The 24,802-nt window shown below is 47.3% G+C and overlaps 1 protein-coding gene across 1 annotated transcript in view; it reads right to left on the bottom strand.

Moving 5' to 3' along the window:
* Window positions 1–24,802, bottom strand: part of LOC128373255 (spectrin beta chain, non-erythrocytic 1-like) — a 94,449-nt gene that overhangs the window by 10,776 nt on the left and 58,871 nt on the right. The window contains 15 exon segments of the mRNA XM_053333545.1: window positions 4,761–4,976; window positions 6,313–6,433; window positions 7,064–7,201; window positions 11,305–11,516; window positions 12,455–12,661; window positions 14,036–14,116; window positions 15,362–15,580; window positions 18,028–18,179; window positions 19,011–19,164; window positions 20,193–20,399; window positions 20,574–20,669; window positions 21,421–21,580; window positions 22,478–22,594; window positions 23,499–23,686; window positions 24,243–24,355. Coding sequence (XP_053189520.1) covers window positions 4,761–4,976; window positions 6,313–6,433; window positions 7,064–7,201; window positions 11,305–11,516; window positions 12,455–12,661; window positions 14,036–14,116; window positions 15,362–15,580; window positions 18,028–18,179; window positions 19,011–19,164; window positions 20,193–20,399; window positions 20,574–20,669; window positions 21,421–21,580; window positions 22,478–22,594; window positions 23,499–23,686; window positions 24,243–24,355 — 2,381 coding nt within the window.

The raw sequence follows: 24,802 nt of genomic DNA, 5'->3' as shown, positions 1-24,802 counted from the left end.
GGGAGGAAGGAAAGGAAGGATGGAAGGATGGAGGAAATAAGGAAGGTAGGAGAAAGGGAGGAAAGAAGGAAGGGAAGGAGGAATGAAAGGGAGAAGGAAGGAGGGAGCAAAGGGAGGGAGGAAAGAAGAGAGGAAGGGAGGAAGGAAAGGAGGGAGGAAGGAAGGAAGAAGGAAGGAAGGGAGGAAAGGAAAGAAGGAAGGAAGGGAGGAAGGAAAGGAAGGAAGGAAGGATGGAGGAAATAAGGAAGGTAGGAGAAAGGGAGGAAAGAAGGAAGGGAGGGAGGGAGGAGGAATGAAAGGGAGAAGGAAGGAGGGAGCAAAGGGAGGGAGGAAGGAAAGAAAGAGAGAAGGAGGGAGGAAGGACAGATGGAAGGAAAGGAGGGAGGAAGGAAGGGAGGAAAGGAGGAAAGAAGGAAGGGAAGGAGGTAGGGAGGAGGAATGAAAGGGAGAAGGAAGGAGGGAGCAAAGGGAGGGAGGAAGGAAAGAAAGAGAGAAGGAGGGAGGAAAGGAGGGAGGAAGGAAGGAAGAAGGAAGGAAGGGAGGAAGGAAAGGAGGGAGGAAGGAAGAGAGGAAAGGAAAGAAGGAAGGAAGGGAGGAAGGAAAGGAGGGAGGAAGAAAGGAAGAAGGAAGGAAGGGAGGAAAGGAAAGAAGGAAGGAAGGGAGGAAGAAAAGGAAGGAAAGAAGGAAGGAAGGAAAGAAGGGAGGAAGGGAGGAAGGAAAGGAGGGAGGAAGGAAGGAAGAAGGAAGGAAGGGAGGAAAGGAAAGAAGGAAGGAAGGGAGGAAGGAAAGGAAGGATGGAAGGATGGAGGAAATAAGGAAGGTAGGAGAAAGGGAGGAAAGAAGGAAGGGAAGGAGGAATGAAAGGGAGAAGGAAGGAGGGAGCAAAGGGAGGGAGGAAAGAAGAGAGGAAGGGAGGAAGGAAAGGAGGGAGGAAGGAAGGAAGAAGGAAGGAAGGGAGGAAAGGAAAGAAGGAAGGAAGGGAGGAAGGAAAGGAAGGAAGGAAGGATGGAGGAAATAAGGAAGGTAGGAGAAAGGGAGGAAAGAAGGAAGGGAGGGAGGGAGGAGGAATGAAAGGGAGAAGGAAGGAGGGAGCAAAGGGAGGGAGGAAGGAAAGAAAGAGAGAAGGAGGGAGGAAGGACAGATGGAAGGAAAGGAGGGAGGAAGGAAGGGAGGAAAGGAGGAAAGAAGGAAGGGAAGGAGGTAGGGAGGAAGGAAGGAAAGAAGGAAGAAAAGGAAGGAGCAAAGGGAGGGAGGAAGGAAAGAAAGAGAGAAGGAGGGAGGAAAGGAGGGAGGAAGGAAGGAAGAAGGAAGGAAGGGAGGAAAGGAAAGAAGGAAGGAAGGGAGGAAGGAAAGGAAGGAAGGAAGGATGGAGGATATAAGGAAGGTAGGAGAAAGGGAGGAAAGAAGGAAGGGAAGGAGGTAGGGAGGAGGGGAGGAAGGAAAGGAGGGAGGAAGGAAGGAAGAAGGAAGGAAGAGAGGAAAGGAAAGAAGGAAGGAAGGGAGGAAGGGAGGAAGGGAGGAAGGAAGGAAGAAGGAAGGAAGGGAGGAAAGGAAAGAAGGAAGGAAGGGAGGAATGAAAGGAAGGAAGGAAGGATGGAGGAAATAGGGAAGGTAGGAGAAAGGGAGGAAAGAAGGAAGGGAAGGAGGTAGGGAGGAGGAATGAAAGGGAGGAGGAAGGAGGGAGCAAAGGGAGGGAGGAAGGGAGAGAGGAAGGGAGGAAGGAAAGGAGGGAGGAAGGAAGGAAGAAGGAAGGAAGGGAGGAAAGGAAAGAAGGAAGGGAGGAAGGAAAGGAAGGAAGGAAAGAAGGAAGGAAGGGAGGAAGGAAAGAAGGAAGGAAGGAAAGAAGGGAGGAAGGGAGGAAGGAAAGGAGGGAGGAAGGAAGGAAGAAGGAAGGAAGGGAGGAAAGGAAAGAAGGAAGGAAGGGAGGAAGGAAAGGTAGGAAGGAAGGATGGAGGAAATAAGGAAGGTAGGAGAAAGGGAGGAAAGAAGGAAGGGAAGGAGGAAAGGAAGGAAGGAAGGAAAGGAAGGAAGGAAAGAAAGAAGGAAGGAAGAAAAGGAAGGAGAGAAGGAAGGAAGGAAAGAAGGGAGGAAGGGAGGAAGGAAAGGAGGGAGGAAGGAAGGAAGGAAGGAAGGAAAGAAGGAAGGGAAGGAGGTAGGGAGGAGGAATGAAAGGGAGAAGGAAGGAGGGAGCAAAGGGAGGGAGGAAGGAAAGGAGGGAGGGAGGAAGGAAGGAAGAAAGGGGGATGGAGGAAGGAAAGAAAGAGAGAAGGAGGGAGGGAGGAAGGACAGATGGAAGGAAGGAAGGAACAGTCAAAACAGACTGGAGAGGACGACTGGGAGGTTAAATCAACTCCTATTTCAGTTTTCTACAACTTCCATGGTTGCATATTTAAAAAATTATAACTGCAATATATTATTTTCTTTGTTTGTTCTTAAAATGTGGACTGGAGCAAAGCATGCTGGGAGAAAAGGGCTTATCCAATGAATGAACAGTTCACAAAAGTAAACATTTCACAAACAGTTCACAAACTATTCCCCTCCAAGCCTGTGGTGGCATGTTATCAACATCCGGGGTCTGTAGGTTGACCTATACTAACCTCTGATCTGGATGATGTCATTTCCGAACGTCTCTACCACAGCCCGGTTTATCATTGAGCGGAAATTCTCCAGTGTCGTGATACAGACGTTTATCTCCTGGCCTCACATGCCACCACGGGCTCGGAGGGGAATAGCACTAACGTATCATAACTAAATATTGGTGAAATTAACTAGTTTCATGGCAGATAATGTGTTATATAGAGGCTTCAGATAATGTGTTATATAGAGGCTTCAGATAATGTGTTATATAGAGGCTTCAGATAATGTGTTATATAGAGGCTGAGCTTCAGATAATGTGTTATATAGAGGCTTCAGATAATGTGTTATATAGAGGCTTCAGATAATGTGTTATATAGAGGCTTCAGATAATGTGTTATATAGAGGCTTCAGATAATGTGTTATATAGAGGCTTCAGATAATGTGTTATATAGAGGCTTCAGATAATGTGTTATATAGAGGCTTCAGATAATGTGTTATATAGAGGCTTCAGATAATGTGTTATATAGAGGCTTCAGATAATGTGTTATATAGAGGCTGAGCTTCAGATAATGTGTTATATAGAGACTTCAGATAATGTGTTATATAGAGGCTTCAGATAATGTGTTATATAGAGACTTCAGATAATGTGTTATATAGAGACTTCAGATAATGTGTTATATAGAGGCTTCAGATAATGTGTTATATAGAGGCTTCAGATAATGTGTTATATAGAGACTTCAGATAATGTGTTATATAGAGGCTGAGCTTCAGATAATGTGTTATATAGAGGCTGAGCTTCAGATAATGTGTTATATAGAGACTTCAGATAATGTGTTATATAGAGGCTGAGCTTCAGATAATGTGTTATATAGAGGCTTCAGATAATGTGTTATATAGAGGCTTCAGATAATGTGTTATATAGAGGCTTCAGATAATGTGTTATATAGAGGCTTCAGATAATGTGTTATATAGAGGCTTCAGATAATGTGTTATATAGAGGCTTCAGATAATGTGTTATATAGAGGCTTCAGATAATGTGTTATATAGAGGCTTCAGATAATGTGTTATATAGAGGCTTCAGATAATGTGTTATATAGAGGCTTCAGATAATGTGTTATATAGAGGCTTCAGATAATGTGTTATATAGAGGCTGAGCTTCAGATAATGTGTTATATACTGTAGAGGTTGAGCTTCAGTGCCCTGTGTACTCGCATTATACGGATATACGCGGCGCAACACTGGAGCTAATTTCATCTGAACGACTCCAAATGACACCAAAGTTGTCTGGGTGAGTTAATGATCGTATTTTATATTAGAAATAAGGTCCAGGTTGTAAAAATTGGTAATTATCCTTTAAATTGGAAACCAGTTGGAAACCAGTTGGGACAAAACACCGGTGGATTTCAATGCTTCACTCCGCCACTGGCTGGTCGGCAGCGGTATCTGCAAGTGACGGTCTGTTGATGCTATTTTTCTTTCACAATTAAACAAAACTTCAAGAAAAACATACAGAGGACATGAGCTCAGTGTCCTCTACGGTAGCTACGGCCATGTTTGTTTCAATCTCAAGACTTCTTTCTTTCTTTCCGATACTGGATTGTACTTTTCCAAGAATGGTAGTGGTAGCTGAGGAAGGAAGGAAGGAAGGGAGTAAGGAGGGAGGCAGGAAGGAAAGGAGGGAGAAGAAGGAAGGAAAATAGTAAGAAGCAAGGAAGGATGGAAGGAAGTGAGGAAAGAAGTATAGAAGGAGAGGAAGAATGAAGGAAAAATTAAAGAAAGAGGAAGGAAGGAAGGAAAGAAGGAAAGAAAGAAGGAAGGAAGGAAGGAAAGGAGTAGGGAGGGAGGAAGGAAGGAAGGAAGTGAGGAAAGAAGTATAGAAGGAGGGGAAGAACGACAGAAAAATTTAAGAAAGAGGGAGGAAGGAAGGAAAGAAGGAAGGAAGGAAGTGAGGAAAGAAGTATAGAAGTAGGGGAAGAACGACAGAAAAATTTAAGAAAGAGGGAGGAAGGAAGGAAAGAAGGAAGGAAGGAAGTGAGGAAAGAAGTATAGAAGGAGGGGAAGAACGACAGAAAAATTTAAGAAAGAGGGAGGAAGGAAGGAAGAAAGAAAGAAAGAAAGAAAGAAAGAAAGAAAGAAAGAAAGAAAGAAAGAAAGAAAAGAAAGTATACTAAATCTTCTCTTACCTTCATCTCCTCCCACACGCCGGTGATCTCGGCCAGTCGTCCCTTGATGGCCTCAGACTGATCCGGGTGTTCGGTGGACAAGCGCTCCGCCTCTTTTCCCAGGTCTCCCAGCTTGTCTTCGATGGCGGCCAGGTCGCGCTCCATCCCCGTCAGCTTCCTCTGCAGAGCCATGACGCCCGCCAGGTCGTTGCCCAGCTCCTGGGTCGACTCGATCACCTGGGAGACGACGGCAAAGGGAAAAGGGAGGGGCGGTACGTTAGACCAGAGGAAAGCCTTATTACCTCCTTTTATTCCTTCCTTCCCTCCTTTTCTTCCTCCCCTCCTCCTTTTCTTCCTTCCCTTCCTTCCCTCCTCCTTTCCTTCCTTCCTTCTTCCCTCCTTTCCTCCCTTCCTTCCCTCCTCCTTTCCTTCCTTCCTTCTTCCCTCCTTTCCTCCCTTCCTTCCCTCCTCCTTTCCTTCCTTCCCTTCCTTCCTCCACCTTTCATTCCTTCCCTCCCTTCCTTCCCTCTTTCCTCCTCCTCCTTTCCTTCCTTCCTTTCTCCCTCCTTTTCTTCCTCCCTTCCTTCCCTCCTCCTTTCCTTCCCTCTTCCCTCCTTTCCTTCCATCCTCCCTTCCTTCTTCCCTCCTTTTCTTCCTTCCTTCTTCCCTCCTTTCCTTCCTTCCTCCTCCTTTCCTTCCTTCCTTCCCTCTTTCCTCCCTTCCTTCCCTCCTCCTTTCCTTCCTTCCCTCTTTCCTCCTCCTCCTTTCCTTCCTTCCTTCCTTTCTCCTTCCTTCCTCCTCCTTTCCCTCCTTCCTTCTTCCCTCCTTTTCTTCCTTCCTCTCTCCTTACTCCTTTCTTTCCTCCCTCCCTCCCTCCTTTTCTTCCTTCCCTCTTTACTTCCTTCCTTCCCTCCTCCCTTCCTTCCCTCCTTCCTTCCTTTCCTTCCTTCCTCCCCTTCGCTTCCTTCCTCCCCTCCTCCCTTCCTCCTTACTTACCTTCCTTCCTTCTTCCCTCCTTTCCTTCCTTCCTCCTCCCTCCCTTCCTTCCTTCCTTCCTTCCTTTCCTCCTTCAATCCTCCCTTCCATCCTTTCTTCCTCTCTCCCTTCCCTCTGTCCTTCCTTCCTTCCTTCCTCCCTCCCTCTGCCCTTACTTCCTTCCTTCCTCCCTCCCTCCTTTTCTTCCTTCCTTCTATCCCTCCTTGCTTCTTTCCTTCCTTCCTCCCTCCTTACTCCTTTCCTTCCTCCCTCCCTCCCTCCCTCCTTACTCCTTTCCTTCCTTCCTTACTACTTTCCTCCCTCCCTCCCTCCTTACTCCTTTCCTTCCTTCCTTACTACTTTCCTCCCTCCCTCCCTCCATACCTTCCTCCCTTCCTCCCTACTCCTTTCCTCCCTCCCTACTCCTTCCTTCCTTCCTTAAAAAAATAAAAAAATTTAAATCGATTTTTGTATGAGAATCGATTTTTAAAAATCGCTATTAATATAAAAATCGATTTTTTTTTTTTTGGCCCAGCCGTAATATAACTTTTATAGTAAACAGGAAGCTGTGGTTGGTTTCAGCTGTTTCTGTCGGTACCTTGGTCTTCTCTTTGATCCAGGACTTGGTCTCGTTGCACTCCAGGTGGTAGTTCTGGACGCCCAACGCAGAGCTCAGACTGTCCTTCTTCTGGTCCACCAGGTCTCTGAACTGACTCCACCTGGACGGACACACAGACACAGTATTTAAAAGTTTAGTGTTTAAGACATTGCACAGAGAGGATTCAGTTTATTATAATCAGGTTTATACATAGCTGTTTCTTAATAATTCTTAATAAATCAGATTCTTTAACTGACATAAAATACTTAATTTCCAGTGTGTAGTTCTGTGTATCAAACTAGAAATTTGAATATTTCCTTTATATAATAACAAATTGTCTGACCCTTTCAAAATAAAAGTCATAATAATTAACAATTACACAGATAATGCTAATGAACACCGGAGTTATTTCCCTGATAATCCCAGTTTATGAGATGAGGAAGGAAGGAAGGAAGGGAAGGAGTAAGGAGGGAGGGAGGAAGGAAAGGAGGGAGGGGGGGGAGGGAGGGAGGGAGGGAGGGAGGAAAGTAGTAAGAAGCAAGGAAAGATGGAAGGAAGTGAGGAAAGAAGTATAGAAGGAGGGGAAGAACAATGGAACAATTAAAGAAAGGATGGAAGGAAGGAAGGAAGGAAGGAAGAAAGAAAGAAAGAAGGAAAGAAAGAAAGAAAGAAAGAAAGAAAGAAAGAAAGAAAGAAAGAAAGAAAGGAACAGTCAAAAGAGACGGGGTCAATTTGAGCTGTGTCAGAATACCTGGTGTTGAGTTTGTCTTGCTGGGCTTTTATTTTCTCCTCGCTGGGATGTCCGCTGTGGATCAGTTGCCTGGCAACCTGGTTGACCACGGCAACGCGGGAGGCCTGGTTGTTCATTTCCGGCTCCAGGCTCTCAAACCTGGCGAGGCAAACAAGAGAGGACGCTGGGTAAATTTAAACAAGGAGGAAAGTAAATCAGATAATGTGTCTGTCCACAGTAACGTTAACAGCTCCGTCAGTTCATTAAATCCCTGCAGCGCCTGAAGGCAGCACGACAGATATGTGGATAAATCTATATGCACACTTTACTTTGATTAAACCACATGTAAGCAACACCAGGCTGCCACACACACACACACACCTCCACACACACACCTCCACACACACATCAGATTGGTTTATAACATTTCTAGAAAAGTTGCTGTGTCATGTTTTATTCTTATAATGCTTTAAATGACTCATATTCTTCTCATCTCCATCTCTATATTAATATTGTGAGTCTCTACTGGAATAAAAACTCCTTATTTATCTTCTACTGGTCCTTTATGCAGCCGCTCAGTTCAGCCTCTGTCTATTAACAGGCCGTCTCTTTAATGTAAATATGAAATATGAGAGTGGAAACACCTTAGCAACCACCTTAGCAACCATGCCTACGTTTATGGGCCTCCTCGTTCTTCACTCCACCACTCAACTACGTTCTTCCTCAAATATCAACCTTTTAGGATCTTTTCCACAGACTGTATAAAAGAAATGGACGTAACATCTGTGACGTCACCCATTGGTTTGTGGACTGCTGCTCGGAAGCCAATAGTTTCTAATCTAGGCAGCGCCATCTTGAAAATTTCACGTGCATGCTGGGAAAAATAAAAACACGGATTCTACTTATATGGGCATGAGGCGGGGGCCATGGGCGGAGCGGGGAGGTTGCTATGGTTACGAGGGGCTGGATCTCAAGGACATTGGTCAATCAACCTGTCAATCAGGACGTAGCCCCGCCCCCTAATGCATACCCTGCTTTATCGTCACATATAAAATCAGGGAGGCCAAAATGTCCCAAATGAACATCATACTGCATTGAAGAAGGCTTTAAACTAGCGATTGAGACCATAAACACATTTTGAAAACGTTTACTGAGGTTAGAAATCAAGTGAGAAGTTGGTGAATTCTCCATTGACTTGTATAGAGACGGTCGCCCCCTGGTGGCCTTTTGATAGAATGCAGCTCTAAGTTACTTCCTGGTTGGCTTCATTTCAGAGGACAGGAGCTGTCTTGCTGCATGTTATATTGTAAATGACACGATTTGGTTTATCTATTTGTTTTAATGGCTCCGTGTTTATTTGGACTCTTAGTTGTGTAGCAATGAACTTCTTAAATGTTTTTACAATAAACACAAGTATGTTGTTGTTATGATGAAATAAAGAAAAGTCAAGTGTTCTCAGCTGATCTCTGTTGAGTAAAACACACAAACACACTAATATGTTCTACTTCTGAACTTGTGAAAGCCCTCAGGAAGATAAACCGTCCTCCAGCCTCCAACTTTTAACTTAACATAAACCTCATTTTTTACAATAGCTGCTCAAACTGCTCTGTAAAGAAAATGAGAATCAGACAAAAATGACTTCACTTCATTATTTCCCATATAATTGCACAACAAGAACCCCCCCCCCCCCCCCAAATGTTTTATTAATGCCAAGAATAATGTTAAATATCTGTTCAAGCTGCAGTTGGTAACTTTGAGGAGAGAGAGGATTTAGCATCACATTTGAAGAAGTACAACTGTCAGATCCCTCCCCCTCCCTCTCCGCTGCACTCCTGCCCTGCCTCCAAAGCCCCTCCCCCAGAGGAGGCTGACGTGCACGAGACCACGTGCACACGATTGGTAATACATGAGCTACACTCCACACAGCTAGATATAAAACGCTTTACAGAGACTTTCACATGGCTATACCTTACCTAGAAACTAGAGATATGAGCTAGACCGAGCTGAGGAGGAAGGGGGAGGGGCCTGTGAGGAGGAAGGGGGAGTCTGTGAGGAGGAAGGGGGAGGGGCTTGTGAGGAGGAAGGGGAGGAGTCTGTGTGGAGGAAGTGGGAGAGGCCTGTGTGGAGGAAGTGGGAGAGGCCTGTGAGGAGGAAGAGGCTTGTGAGGAGGAAGGGGAAGGGACCTGTGAGGAGGAAGGGGGAGGGGCGTGTGAGGAGGAAGGGGAGGAGTCCATGAGGAGGAAGGGGAAGGAGTCTGTGTGGAGGAAGTGGGAGGGGGGCTGTGAGGAGGAAGGGGGAGGAGCCTGTGAAGAGGAAGGGGAGGAGTCTGTGAGGAGGAAGGGGTGGGGCTATGAGGAGGAAGGGGAGGGGCCTGTGAGGGGTAAGGGGAGGGGCTATGAGGAGAAAGGGGGAGGGGTCTGTGTGGAGGAAGGGGGAGAGGCCTGTGAGGAGGAAAGGGGAGGAGCCTGTGTGGAGGAAGTGGGAGGGACCTGTGAGGAGGAAGGGGGAGGGGCCTGTGTGGAGGAAAGGGGGAGGAGCCTGTTTGCGTGAGCAGTGATCGACAGCTGTCAGACCCTCCATCAGACACAATCCTGGCTCTGATTGGTTCAGTAGGAGCAGTAGGCGGGGCTAAATGAGCCTGTTCTTTTTTATTTTATAGATTACTAGTTTCATGTAATGCTTCTTTACATAGTGAGAGTCAAAGTTACTCTTATAAGACCAACTGCAGCTTTAATTCAGAAATCAGCAGCATTTGACTTCAGTGTGTCAGGTATTATAAATGCTTCTCAAGTCTAGTCTGTTGTTTCTCTAGCTGCTGGAAAAGTAAAGGGTGTTAGTCTAATCTGACACCCCCCCCCTCCCCCCGCCCCCCCCCCCTCCCTCCCCCGGCCCCCCACTGTGCATCAGAGACCGCCGCCGCCACCATAAAGCAGTCACCTAGGGGAAAAACTGCACTTCAAGCCTTTAAAACTCCAATTTGGTCCTCACAGAGAGAGAGAGACGTATTATTAAAGAGCTGACACACACACACACACACACACACACACACACACACACACACACACACACACACATGTTCACCAGAGTCTGGGAAAGGATCCATGTGATGCTTTGCGGTCAAACAATATGGAGAGAAAACAAGTGGCTGAAAAATGGAGTCAGAGGCTGCTGAGAACGAACCGTGTAACCACAGCCCAAAACACACACACACACACACACAGACACACACACACACACACTGACAGACACACACACACACACACTCAGCGCCAGCCTTTTAAACAGTGTGTAACCTGCAGTCTGGTGCTCTGGTTCCCACCGCCTGCTGTGGAGAATTACAGGATTACTTTTAACATGTTTGATCCCAAAAACTATAAATTGTGTTTTTTGTAAATCTTTTTTTTTTTAATCTTTTTTTTTTTTAATCTTTTTTTTTTAATCATCAGCTTGTTTGGATCAATTTCTTTCTTTCCAGCCACTGATTTGGCTCAGTTTCACTAGTCGCTGCAGACTCTATAAACGTTGAGTCATCTTCACTATTTGTTGTTAGTGAAAGTTAAGACTGTAAAAACACTGGTGGTGCATTCAGGGAAGCTGGGACATCTGAGCATCTCTTTTATATCTATGACACAAGCTAACATGTACGATCCTTTTTAACAATAAGCTCCTCTCTCTCTCTCTCTCTTTTGTCTGTCCTTCCTCCCTTCCTCTCTCCATTCCTTCCTTACTTCTTTCCTTCCTCCCTCCTTCCCTCCCTCCCTCCCTCCTTCTTTCCTTCCTTCCTCCCTTCCTTCTGTTTCCCTCCCTCCTACCTTCTGTCCTTTCCTTTCCTTCTTCCTCCCTCCTTACCTTCCTTGACTCGTGGACAACAGAAGGGTTAAAAGTTCTTTAAATGTTAAATCTGTCTCTCTCTCTCTCGTCTGTCCTTCCCCCTTCCTCTTTTCCTCCCTCCATTTCTTCTTCCTTCCTTCCTCTCTCCTTTCCTTCCTTCTTCCTATATTTCTCCCTTCCTCCTTTCCTTCCTTCTTTTTCCCTTCCTCCCTCCCTTCTTCCTCCCTCCTTTCCTTTCTTGACTGAAGGAGAAGGGTTAAAAGTTCTTTGAATGCTCTCTCTCTCTCTCTCTCTCTCTCTCTCTCTCTCTCTCTCTCTCTCTCTCTCTCTCTCTCTCTCTCTCTCTCTCTCTCTCTCTCTCTCTCTCTCTCTCTCTCTCTCTCTCTCTCTCTCTCTCTCTCTCTCTCTCTCTCTCTCTCTCTCTCTCCTACCGATGCTGGACGACTTCGAGGTCCTCCAGTTTCTCGGGGATCTCCATGCTGTTGAGCCACTGCTCCTTCTCGTCGATCCAGACCTCGCAGGCGCTCGCTTCGCTCAGCATCCTGTAGAGCGCCAACGCGTCCTGCAGCGCCTGCTTCCTGAGACGCGTCAGCTCCACCACTTCCTTATAACGCTCCTCGATGCCCGCCAGACGACTCTGCACCTGACGGACAAGAACAAGAAGAACAAGTTTAACCCTCCTGTTGTCCTCAGTCAAGGAAGGGAGGAAGGAAGGAAGGAAGGAAGGAAGGAAGGAGGGAAAGAAGAAAAGGAGTAAGGAGGGAGGGAGGAAGGAAGGAAGGACAGATGGAAGGAAGGAAGGAGGAAGAAAAGGAGTAAGGAGGGAGGGAGGAAGGAAGGACAGAGGGAAGGGAGATAGGAAGGAAGGAAGGGAGGAAAGAAGGAAAGAAGAAAAGGAGTAAGGACGGAGGGAGGAAGGACGTAAGGACAGAGGGAAGGGAGGGAGGGAGGAAGGAAGGAAGGAGGAATGAGGGAGGAGGGAAGGAAGGAAAGGAGTAAGGACAGAGGGAAGGGAGAGAGGAAGGAAGGAAAGGAGTAAGGAGGGGGGGAGGAAGGAAAGGAGTAAGGAGGGAGGAAGGAAGGAAGGAAAGAAGGGAGGGAGGGAGGAAGGAAAGTAGTAAGGAAGGAAGAAAGGAAGGAAAGGAGTAAGGAGGGAGGGAGGAAGGAAAGGAGTAAGGTGGGAGGGAAGAAGGAAAGGAGGGAGGGAGGGAGAGAGGAAGGAAGGAAGGAAGGGAGGAAGGAAGGAAGGAAGGAAGGAAAGAAGGAACAGTCAAAAGAGAGGCGGGGTCAGTTTGACCCTGGAGGACGACAGGAAGTGAAAAGGCGTCTCACCTCCTCAGAGTTGGCCTTCTCGTCGGGCAGGAAGGAGGAATGAAAGGAGGGAGGAAGGAAGGAGGGAAGGAAAGGAGTCTCACCTCCTCAGAGTTGGCCTTCTCGTCAGGCAGGAAGGAGGAATGAAAGGAGGGAGGAAGGAAGGAGGGAAGGAAAGGAGTCTCACCTCCTCAGAGTTGGCCTTCTCGTCGGGCAGTAAGGAGGAATGAAAGGAGGGAGGAAGGAAGGAGGGAAGGAAAGGAGTCTCACCTCCTCAGAGTTGGCCTTCTCGTCGGGCAGCGTGCGGGACTGCTCGTGCAGAGCGTCGATGACGGGTCGGTAGCTTCCGATCTCCTCGGCGACGTCCTTGTGCTTCTTCACCAGAGCCTGAGCCGAGAACTCATCATGGCCGACGTCCACGCTGGAGACGATCCGCAGAACGTCCAGCATCCACGTGTCGATGTCGTCAGCGTCGGCCTGCAGAGAGGAAGAAGATAGAGTAAAAGAGTAATATAATAACTGTTAACTCCAGTTCTTCCATTTGTCCTTCTTTCTTTTCCTTCCTTCCTCCCTCCTCCCCTCCTTTCTTCTTTTCCTTCTTTCCTTCCTTCCATTTGTCCTTCCTCCCTTCCTTCCTTCTTTCTTTTCCTTACTTCCTCCCTCCTTCCCTCTTTTCTTTTCCTTCCTTTCTCTCTTCCTTCCTTTCTTCTTTTCCTTCCATTTGTCCTTCCTCCCTCCCTTCCTTCTTTTCCTTCCTTCCCCCTTTATTCTTCTCCTTCCTCCCTTCCATTTGTACTTCCTCCTTCCCTCCCTCCCTTCCTCCCTCACTTCCTTCTTTTCCTTCCTTCCTTCCCTCCTCCCTTCCATTTGTCCTTCTTCCCTCCCTTCCCTTCCCTTCCCTTCCTTCCTCCTTTCCATTTGCACTTCTTTCTTTCCATTTGTCCTTCCTCCTTTCCATTTGTACTTCCTTCCTTTCATTTGTCCTTCCTCCCTCCCTTCCCTTCCTCTTCCCTCTGTCCTTACTTCCTTCCTCCCTCCCTCCCTCCCTCCTTTCCTTCCTTCCTCCCTCCCTCCCTCCCTTTCATTTGTCCTTCCTCCCTCCCTCACTCCCTCCCTCCCTTTCATTTGTCCTTCCTCCCTCCCTCACTTCCTCCCTCACTTCCATTTGTCCTTCCTCCCTCCCTCCCTCCTTTCCTTCCTTCCATTTGTCCTTCCTCCCTCCCTCCCTCCCTCCCTTTCATTTGCCCTTCCTCCCTCCCTCACTTCCTCCCTCACTTCCATTTGTCCTTCCTTCCACCCTCACTTCCATTTGTCCTTCCTCCCTCCCTTCCTCCCTCCCTTCCTTCCTCCCTCACTTTCATTTGTCCTTCCTCCCTTTTGTCCTTCCTCCCTCCCTTCCTTCCTCCCTCACTTTCATTTGTCCTTCCTCCCTTTTGTCCTCCCTCCCTTCCTTCCTTTTGTCCTTTTTTTTTTACTATATTTTTTGCTACTGTTGTTCTTAATGCTCGTGTATTTACTTATTATTTATTGGCCTCATTTAAATGAAACTATATCTCACCAGGAGGTTTAATATGAGCTCTTAACAGAAGTAGTAGTTTGCTTTCTCAGGTTCATCTTGTAGGTCAGAGGAAAGTTAGTGTTTCCAACATGAAGCACAACATTTATATTTTAGTATTTTTATCTTTAAAAGGAAAGAAATATAAATCTTTAATGATTTTAGAAAATCTGCTTTCAGAACCAGAAGGAAGTGAACCACACTTTCAAATCCAATAAAAAGATAAAAGGATAATTAACAACCTGCTTCATGTTTTACTTTAGTTTAACTTGATTATTATAACTGTGTGTTTTCACCTGGAACTGATGCTGGTTGCAGGCTTCCTGTAGACGAGCCTTACGGACAGCTGAGAGACGCTCCAGAGCCGCCCACTGGTCCTAAAGAGGAGGAAGAGGAGGAGGAGGAAGAAAGAGGAAGGAAGAAAGAGGAGGAGGAGGAGGAGGAGGAGGAGGGAGAGGAGGAGGAGAAAGAGGAGGAGGAGAAGAGGAAGAGGATACGAGGAGGAGGAGGAGGAGGAAGAGGAAGAGGAGGAGGAAGAAAGAAGAGGAGGAAGAGGATGAAAGAGGAGGAAGGAACAGGAGAAGAGGAAGAGGAGGAGTAGGAGGAAGGAAGAGGAGGAGGAAGGAAGAGAAGGAAGAAGAGGAGAAGGAGGAGGAAGAGGAGGAAGGAAGAGAAGGAGGAGGAGAAGGCAGAGGAAGGAAGAAGAGGAAAAGAGGAGCAAGAAAGAGGAGGAAGGAACAGGAGAAGAGGAAGAGGAGGATGAGGAGGAAGAGGAGGAAGAGGAAGAAAGAAGAGGAGGAAGAAGAGGAGGAAGAAAGAGGAGGAGGAAGAGGAAGAGGAGGAGTAGGAGGAAGGAAGAGGAGAAGGAGGAGGAGGAAGGAAGAGGAGGAGGAGGACAAGGAGGAAGAAAGAGGAGGAGGAGGAATAAAGAGGGGGGGAAGGAAGAGGAGGAAGAGGAGGAAAGAAGAGGAGGAAGAGGAAGAAAGAAGAGAAGGAGGAGGAGGAAGAGGAGGAGGATAGGCGGAGGAAGAGGACAAGGAGGAGGAAGAAGAGGAAGAAAGAGGAGGAGGAAGACGAAGAGGAGGAGGACGAGAAGGAAGGAAGAGAAGGAGGAGGAAGAGGACAAGGAGGAGGAAGAAGAGGAAGAAAGAGGAGGAGGAAGACGAAGAGGAGGAGGAGGACGAGAAGGAAGGAAGAGGAGGAAGAAGGAGGAAAGAAGAGGAGGAGGAGGAGGAAGAGTAGGAAGAAGAGGACGAGGAAGAGGAAGAGGAGGAAGAAAGAAGAGAAGGAAGAGGAGAAGGAAGAGGAGGAGAAGACGGAAATGTGTCACAAGGGGAAGAAAAAGTGTCATATAAATTGAATAAAAACAACAAAAATGAGGAAAGTTTGATAAGTTTTCTTCACTTTTCTTCTTTTAAACAGAAGTTATAACTATAATCAACATTTTATAATATGGTCATTTAAATAACTAGAGATTATAACAGTTAGCCACTAAAACAACACCAGATATTACAACTAACCCTGGTTACATGATGGACAAACCTCTTATAACTGATTATAACTGAATAAAGCTAAACTAGTCTTCATGTTAAGAACACAGGGGTGAAGCAGGTTGAGTCTACCTGGATGTCTTGGATGCGTTCTTTAATCTTATCGGCTCCAAAGTGATTATTAGCGACCAGCTTGTCTCCTTGTTTGATGGTCTGCTGCAGGAGAGCGGCTCGGCCCGTCATCTCGTCCTCGAAGGCTTTGTGCTGACTCAGCAGTCTCAGCGCTCCCGTCAGATCCTTCCCGTAGTCCTCGGAGGACAAGATCTGCTCCTTCTCCCTGATCCATCCCTCCTGCAAAACACACACACACCCACACCTTCAGTTCAGAGTTCAATGATGCTGTGATGATTCCTCCTGACTTCTAACTCTACATAATGAACCAAGTTAAAGGTAAATCCCAACATGAAGCGTCTATACTTCCTTCCTCTTTTCCTCCCTCACTCCTTACTCCTTTCCTTCCTTCCTCTTTTCCTCCCTCACTCCTTACTCCTTTCCTCCCTCCCTCCTTACTCCTTTCCTTCCTCCCTCCTTACTCCTTTCCTTCCTCCCTCCTTACTCCTTTCCTTCCTTCCTCTTTTCCTCCCTCACTCCTTACTCCTTTCCTCCCTCCCTCCTTACTCCTTTCCTCCCTCACTCCTTACTCCTTTCCTCCCTCCCTCCTTACTCCTTTCCTTCCTTCCTCTTTTCCTCCCTCCCTCCTTACTCCCTTCCTTCCTTCCTATCTCATTACTTCCTTCCTTCTTTCCTCCTTTCCTTCTTTCCTTCCTTCCTCCTCCCTTCCTGCTTTCCTTCTTCCTTCCTTCTCTCCTTACTCCCTTCCTCTTTTCCTCCCTCCCTCCCTCCTTACTCCTTTCCTTCCTTCCAACACTCCTTCCTTCCTTCTTTCCTCCCTTCCTTCCTCCTGTCCTTCCTTGACCCGAGGACAACAGGAGGGTTAAATAATATACAACACTCCTTCTTCTTGGCTACTCTACTTTTGTTTGTATGAGCTGTCGACTTATTCAATTTTGAGGACACGAGCAGTCTGAATCTGAATCTGCTGATTAACACAAACCTACTGACTGAAAGGACACAACTTCTAACTCTACATAATGAACCACGTTAAAGTTAAATCCCAGCATGAAGCGTCTATGTAAGGAGTTCCTGCTGTGGATGCTGCTGGATCACCTTCACATCTAAAAAGGTTGATGGAAGGATCTCTGGGTGGACAGATAGTGTTCAGAGGACAGGTTCACTATTACTCAGTGATGGAGGACTAAACCCACAGTCCTCCTTCTGTAGAAACATGGAGTTAAAAGTTCATCTGAAGCTAAGATGAAGCTTCAGAGTCTGAATGAGTCAAATCTTCATCTTCTATGTTTCAACGTTACACTGTTTTTATTATCAAAGTCTTTTTGTTCCTATACTTCCACCACAGAGAAACAGGAAACACCAACAGTCATAAATCACATGAAATCTGATTTTTGCAAACCAAAGTGAAACCACCTTTGGAGGAAGTTTGGATAGATGTGTCTGAATCTGAACATCCAAACACTCATATCGGATTTGACTGTCTGTGATGTCGCTCTACGTCCTCTACGCTACGTCACTCTATGCGACACCAGACCCACTTATTCCAGATGTTGTTGCTAGGTGATATCACTGGAGGCAATGGAGGACATAAACGTCAGTCCATGGACAGAGGACCAAACCATATTCTTAATCTTTGGGGAGATGGCTCGGTTCAGGCGAAGCTCAAGGGTTTGTTGTTGCTGTCGCTGTCGCAATTATATGACATCACACAATACACGCTAGATGACGCCTCCAGCTCTGACAACGTTGCCACGGCAACCTGTCAGATTGGTCATTAATGTGGCCCAGTCTGAACAGAGCCAAATCTGATTTGGATCTAAAAACAGTGTGGACAGTCAGGACTAAACATCAGATTTGAGAAGGAATCAGATTTGCCTGCAGTCTGAACGCAGCCTTAGTGACCTTATGTAACCCATGAATATGCCTCTATATGACTCTAAGTGACCCTATATGACTCTAAGTGACCCTATATGACCCTAAGTGACCCTATATGACCTTAAGTGACCCTATATGACCCTAAGTGACCCTATGTGACCCTAAGTGATCCTATGTGACCCTAAGTGACCCTATATGACTCTAAGTGACCCTATATGACTCTAAGTGACCCTATATGACTCTAAGTGACCCTATATGACCCTATATGACCCTAAGTGACCCTATATGACCCTAAGTGACCCTATGTGACCCTAAGTGATCCTATGTGACCCTAAGTGACCCTATATGACTCTAAGTGACCCTATATGACTCTAAGTGACCCTATATGACCCTATATGACTCTAAGTGACCCTATATGACTCTAAGTGACCCTATATGACCCTATATGACTCTAAGTGACCCTATATGACTCTAAGTGACCCTATATGACTCTATGTGACTCTAAGTGACCCTACTCTCAGCTCTGTTACGGATTTGAACCCAGCCTTAGAGGGAATCTGATGCTATAAACACTGTAAATGTGTCAGATATCATTGATATGAATAACTCACACTGCTATAGTTACTATGGTTACTATGGTTACTATAATAACTCACACTGATGAAGATCTATAGAAGCTGATCAGAGACTTTATAATGACAGTATGAACAGGAGGAATGATGACAGAAGTCTGGATTTACCTGTAGAGTAAATATTAATAATAATAATAATAATAATAAAAAGATAAGAACCTCTTCGGCCATCTCCCAGAAGAACTTCCAGAGACGTCGAGACTCTTCTAGACGAGCTCGTCGTTCAGCCGCCAGCTGACTCAACTCCTGGTAGCAGAAGTCCATGTGAGCGATACGATCTCTGATGATCTGAGGATCACACGGCTTATAACCTGAGGAAGAGGAGGAGGAAGAGGAGGAGGAGGAGGAAGAGGAGGAGGAAGAGGAAGAGGAAGAGGAGGAGGAGGAGGAGGAGGAGGAAGAGGAGGAGGAAGAAGAGGAAGAGGAGAAGTATTTAACTTTTAACTCCTGGAAAAACAGCGAGACTCTGAGAGCTGTCTTTCATCACCTTCTGTGTTGTTGGCAAACCTCCCTTCCTTCCATTTGTCCTTCCCCCCTTCCTTCCATTTATCCATCCTCCCTTCCTTCCTTACTTCCATTTGTCCTCCCTCCCTTCCTTCCATTTATCCATCCTCCCTTCCTCATTCCTGCCTTCCTTCCATTTGTCCTTCTTTTCTTCCTCCACCCCTTTCTTACTCCCTCCCTCCCTTTCTTTCGTCTGTCCATCTCACCTTCTGTGTCTTGATGAACCTTCCTTCCTTTCATATGTCCTCCCTCCCTTCCTTCCATTCATCCTTCCTCCCTTCCTTCCATTTGTCCTCCCTCCCCCTCTCTCTCCTGCGTTTGTCTCCCCTCCTTCCCTCCCTCCCTTCCTTCCTTCCTCCCTCTCTCTTTCCTGCGTGTCTCCCCTTCCTTCCTTCCTTCCTTCCTCCCTTCCTTCCTCCCTCCCTCCATCCCTCTCTCTCTCCTGTGTTTGTCTCCCCTTCCTTCCTTCCTTCCATCCACTTGTCCTCCCTTCCTCCCACCCTCCCTCCCTTCCTTCCTTTCTTCCTCCCTCCCCTCCTCTCTCTCTCTCTCTACTGTGTTTGTCTCACCTTCCTTCCTCCCTTCCTCCCTCCCTCCCTCCCTCCCTCCCTCTCTCCCTCTCTCCTCCCTTGTCTCACCTTCTGTGTCGCTAGCGAACTTCTGAGCGTTGCTGTTGACGTTCTTGACTCGGTCAGCTTGGATGGAGATGTCAGCTTCTACCAGAGCGTGTTTCTGCAGCAGGTCCTCCACCCCCAGCAGATGTTTCCCATAGTCCTGAGAGAGCAGCAACATCTGGAGACACACACACACACACACACACACACACACACACACACACACACACACACACACACACACACACACACACACACACAGCAGGGAGGTCAAAGGTCAAAGCATTAAAAACACACGTTGAGATGTTAAGAAAGTTAGTGGAGCAAAGTTTCAGGGAAATATTCTAAAAAAACAGCTAAAACTTTTCTTCACTTCCTTCATCCTTCCTCCCTTCCTTCCATTTGCCTTTCCTCTCTCCCTTTCTGTCTTTCTTTCTTCCTTCCTTTCTTCTTTTCCTTCCTTACTTCCCCCTTCCATTTGTCTTTCCTCCCTTTCTTCCTCCCTCCCTTCCTCCCTCCCTTCCTTTCGTTCTTCCTTCCTTCTTTTCCTTCCTTACTACACTTCCTTTCTTCTTTCCTTCCTTCTTTCCTTGCTTCTTTTTCTTTGTTACTACCCTTCCTTCCTTCTTCCCTTCCATTTGTCTTTCCTTCCTTCCTTCCTCCCTCCCTTCCATTTGTCTTTCCTCCTTTCCTTATTCCTCCCTCATTTTCCATCCTTCCTTCCTTCCTTTTGTCTTTCCTCCCTACCTTCCTTCCATTTGACTTTCCTTCCTTCCTTCCATTTGTCTTTCCTCCCTCCCTTCCTTCCTTACTATCCTCCTTTCCATTTGTCTTTCCTTCCTTCCTTCCTTCCCTTTGTCTTTCCTTCTTCCCCTCCTTCCTTACTATCCTCCTTCTATTTGTCTTTCTTTCCTTACTTCCTTCCTTCCTTCCAGCTAGAACACCAGGACAATCACCTACACTATATCACCATATTATTCTCTCTCTCTCTCTCCCTCTCCCTCTCTCTCTCTCTCCCTCTCCCTCTCCCTCTCCCTCTCTCTCTCTCTCTCTCTCTCTCTCTCTCTCTCTCTCTCTCTCTCTCTCTCTCTCTCTCTCTCTCTCTCTCTCTCCCTCCCTCCCTCCCTCCCTCCCTCCCTCCCTCCCTCCCTCCCTCCCTCCCTCCCTCTCTCTCTCGTCTCGTATGAGGATGAGGATGCTGCGTACCTTCATCTCGTCCATCCAGTCCATGATGTAGAGCATTTCCTGGAAGACTCTCTGTAGGCCGAGGTTCAGCTCCAGTCTCAGCCTGCGAGCCTTCAGCAGCTCCAGCAGATACTCCCAAAGACGGATCACGTTGTCCTTCCTGGCCGTGATGCGTTTGATGTCGTGGTAACTCTCAGCCTCCAGCTCCTTCGCCACAGAGACCACGGCCTGCACCACAGAAGAAGAACGGAATGGAGATTCATATTAATGTTGAAGACCTGAGACACTTTAAAGCTGCAACTAATGATTATATTTATTATAAATGTTTCTTTTTATTTTCTTAAATCAGCCGTACTCTTCGTCCCGACTGATTCGGGGTTCGAACTCGTGACATGAACCGACCTGAACTCGCTCCTCGTACGCTGCGATGTCCGTTTCTATCGCTTCATGTTTCTTAGTGGCAGCTTCTACGGCCTGGAGATCAAAGCCAAAGTTATCCTGCAGGAGGAGAAAGAGAGGAGGATAGGAGGAGAGGAGGAGGAGAGGAGATGAGGAGAAGAGGAGAGGAGAGGAGGAGGAAGAGAGGAGGAAAAAGAGAGGAGGAGAAAGAGAGGAGAGGAGAGGAGGACAGGATGAGGAGGAGAGGGGAAGAGAGGAAGAGGAGAGGAGAGATGGAGGGGAAGAGGAGAGGAGGAGAAAAGGAGAAGAGGATGAGGACGAGAGGAGAGGAGAGGAGAGGAGTGGAGGACGAGAGGAGAGAAGGAGGAGAGGAGAGAAGGAGGACAGGAGAGAGAGGAGGAGAGGAGAAGAGAGGAGAGGAGAGGAGAGGAGAGGAGAGGAGAGGAGAGGAGAGAAGAGGAAGAAGAGAGGAGAGGAGAGAAATGGAGGAGAGAAATGGAGAGCAAAACAAGGATAGAGAGGAGAGGAGGAGAGGAGAGGAAAGGAAAGGAGAGGAGGAGGAGGAGAGGAGAGGAAAGGGGAGGACAGGAGGAGGAAATAAAGGAGAGGACAAAAGGAGGAGAGGAGAGAAGGAGGAGAGTAGGAGAGGAGGAGGGGAGAGGAGGAGGAGAGAGAAGAGAAGAGGAGGAGGAGAAAGGAGAACAAACCAATATGAAGAAAAGTTCTTTATAGTTTCAGTCCTTTTATTCTCTGTATATATAAACATGTATGATGAGTTGGTTACCTGGGAAACGGTTAAAGGTTAGTATAATATATAATACAATGACATATTAAGTATTTGGTTGGTTACCTGGGAGACGAGCCGCTGGTTCTCACTCAGCCACGTTTCTCTCATGGCAGCTTTACGGTCGAAGCGTCTCGCCAGCTGCTCCAGCTTCTCCTGACGAATCAGCTCCGTCCTCAGAGCCAGCTCACGCTCATGCTCCGCCTTCTCCAGACGCTCCCACGCCTAAAACAAGCGCACCCAGAGCACAGGAACAAGGAGGAGAGGAGGAGAGAGGAGGAGGAGAGGAAGGGGGGAGGAGGGGAGGAGAGGAGAGGAGAGGAAGGGGAGGAGAGGAGAGGATAGGAGAGGAGAGGAGGAAGGGGAGAGGAAGAGAGGCGAGGAGACGAGAGGAGAGGACAGGAGAGGAGAGGAGAGGAGGGGAGAGGAGAGGAAATAGAGGAGAGGAGAGGAAATAGAGGAGAGGAGAGGAGGAGAGAGAGGAGAGGAGACGAGAGGAGAGGAGAGAGGAGAGGAGAGGAAGGGAGGAGAGGAAGGGAGGAGAGGAGAGGAGAGGAGAGGAAGAGGAGGAGAGGAGAGGAGAGGAGGAAAGGAGAGGATAGGAGAGGAGAGGAGAGGAGAGGAGGAGAGGAGAGGAGAGAAGGAGGAAGAGAGGAGGAGAGGAGGAGAGGAGAGGATGAGAGGGGGAGAGGAGAGGAGAGGAGAGGAGAGGAGGAGAGGAGAGGAGAGGATGAGAGGGGGAGAGGAGAGGAGAGGAGGAGAGGAGAGGAGAGGAGAGGAGAGGAGAGGAGAGGAGAGGAGGAGATGAGATGAGGAGGAGGAGGAGAGGATGAGAGGAGAAGAGGAGAGGAAGAGGAGAGAGGAGGAGAGGAGAGGAGAGGAGGAGAAGAGGAGGAAGGGGAGAGGAAGAGCGGAGAGGAGAGGACATAGAGGAGAGGAGGAGGAGAGGAGAGGAGAGGAGAGGCGGAGAGGAAAGAGAGGAGAGGAGGAGGAAGAGAGGAGGAGAGGAGTGGAGGAGAGGAAAGGAGGAGAGGAGAGGTTTATTTAACCAGGCGAATCAATTAAGTGTGTGTGTGTGTGTGTGTGTGTGTGTGTGTGTGTGTGTGTGTGTGTGTGTGTGTACCTTGTGATGTCAGAGATGAGCTTTCCTTCTCTTGGAGTATAAACTTTCTGATTGTTTGCTCTCATTTTACTCTGAATGGTGAACAGAAGAACTTCCAGGTTTCCTTTTTCTGTGAACCTGAAAAAAAACACAAATAACACAATTAATAAGATTATTAATCCATCAACATATATTTTACTTTAGTTTAGTTGGTTTTGCTCATTAACTATTTATATTGCATGTTGAACTTTATATAAATATATGAAATTAGGTTTCAAAGTTATGTAAAAATCAGCCTCTTTCTCTGCTCCCAAACGCTGAAGCCCCGCCCCCTACCAAGTGTCACCTGTCAATCAAAGTCACCACCTCTACCAGAAACATGGATGCTACGTCTGAGAGCTTTCTGCTGCTAGCTCGGCGGCTAGCTCGGCTGCTAGCTCGGCTGCTAGTTCGGTGGCTAACTTGGCTGCTAGCTCGGCGGTTAACTAAGCTGCTAGCTCAGCGGCTAACTCGGCTGCTAGAGAGGCGGCTAACACGGCTGCTAGCTCGGAAGCTAACTCAGCTAACTTGCTAACTGTAGACTGTAGTAGTAGTAGTGCTAACTCAGCTAACTGGCTAACTGTAGACTGTAGTAGTAGTAGTGCTAACTCAGCTAACTGGCTAACTGTAGACTGTAGTAGTAGTAGTGCTAACTCAGCTAACTGGCTAACTGTAGACTGTAGTAGTAGTAGTGCTAACTCAGCTAACTGGCTAACTGTAGACTGTAGTAGTAGTAGTGCTAACTCAGCTAACTGGCTAACTGTAGACTGTAGTAGTAGTAGTGCTAACTCAGCTAACTGGCTAACTGTAGACTGTAGTAGTAGTAGTGTGTGCTGAATGTATTTCTACCTCTACAGCAGCAGGGGCGGGTTTATGCTAATCCTAGCTCCACAATTCAAATCTAAATGGTTGAAATGCTTTTTACACCTTTTTTAGAAATACATTTATGACCTATTTAATATGTTTAGAAGAACGGTCTTTAAATGAGTGAGGTGTTACTGACTTTGGGGGCTTCTCCACCGTTCGGTAGGTGTTGAACGCCTGCAGCTGCTGTTGGACTCCGACCAGAGAGTTAGCGAACTTCCTGTTGTTGAGGATGATGATGGTCTGCTCGATCCACTCCAGCAGCTCCGACGCCAGAGACTCGTACTTCTCGATCATCTTCTCCGTCTCGATGGCGTTATCCAGAACCTGGAGAGGAAGAATCAGCATCATCATCATCATCCTCCTTCTTTCTTCCCTTCTTTCCTTCATCCCTCCTTCTTTTTTCCCTCTCTCCTTCTTTTCTCCTTTCCTCCTTCTTCCCTTTTTTCTTCCCTCCCTCCTTCTCTCCTACCTTCCCTTTCCTTCCTTCCTCCCTTCCTTTGTCCCTCCTTTCCTTCCTCCCTTCCTTTGTCCTTCCTTTCCTCCCTCCTTCCTTCCTTTCCTCCCTCCTTCCTTGCTTCCTCCCTCCCTCCCTCCCTCCCTCACTTACTTTGTCCTTCCTTTTCTTCCTTCTTCATCCTTTCCTTCCTCCCTCTCTCCTTCCTTCTCCCTCCCTCCCTCCCTCCTTCTTTCCTTCCTTCCTCCCACCTTTCCACCCTTCCGTCCTCCATCCTATCCATCCATCCTCCCTCCTTTCCTCTCTCCCTCCCTCCCTTCCATGCTTCCTTCCTCCCTCTTTTCCATTCATCCATCCTCCCTCCTTTCCATCCTTCCTCCCTCCCTCCTTTCCTCCCTCCCTCCCTCCCTCCCTCCCTTGACTCACCTTGCCGATTCTCTTCCCCTCCACCTTCAGAGCCTTCATCTTAGAGAAGTAGTGATAGTAGGTCACAACGTAGGTGATGATGGACTTCTCATCAGGATGATCCACACTGATGTCTGGACACACACACACACACACACACACACACACACACACACACACACACACACACACACACACACACACACACACACACACAACATAAAGTTAAGACATGATAAATGAAAGTGAAGGAATAAGCTGTAAAACTAGAGAACATACAGTTTGTCCACAAAGTCTCTTTACAATTTAAAATGTTCATTACAAAAGCAAATGATGAGAAAGGAAAAGAAGGAAGGAAGGAAGGAAGGAAAGAAGAAAGGAAGGAGGAAAATAAGGACGGATGGAAGGAAGGAAAATAATGAAGGAAGGAAGGTAGGAAGGAGGGAAAGATTTGATCTTAAGGTCCATTTATTAAACAAGGAACGAAGGTAGGAAGGAGGGAAAGAAGGAAGGAAGGAAGGAAGGAAGGAAGGAAGGAAGGAAGGAAGGGAGGAGGGAAGGAAAAGAAGGAAGGAAGGGAG

The sequence above is a fragment of the Scomber japonicus genome, chromosome 14 (genome assembly GCF_027409825.1).
Source record: "Scomber japonicus isolate fScoJap1 chromosome 14, fScoJap1.pri, whole genome shotgun sequence".
NCBI lineage: Eukaryota > Metazoa > Chordata > Actinopteri > Scombriformes > Scombridae > Scomber > Scomber japonicus.
This window is presented reverse-complemented; position numbering and strand designations above follow the sequence as displayed.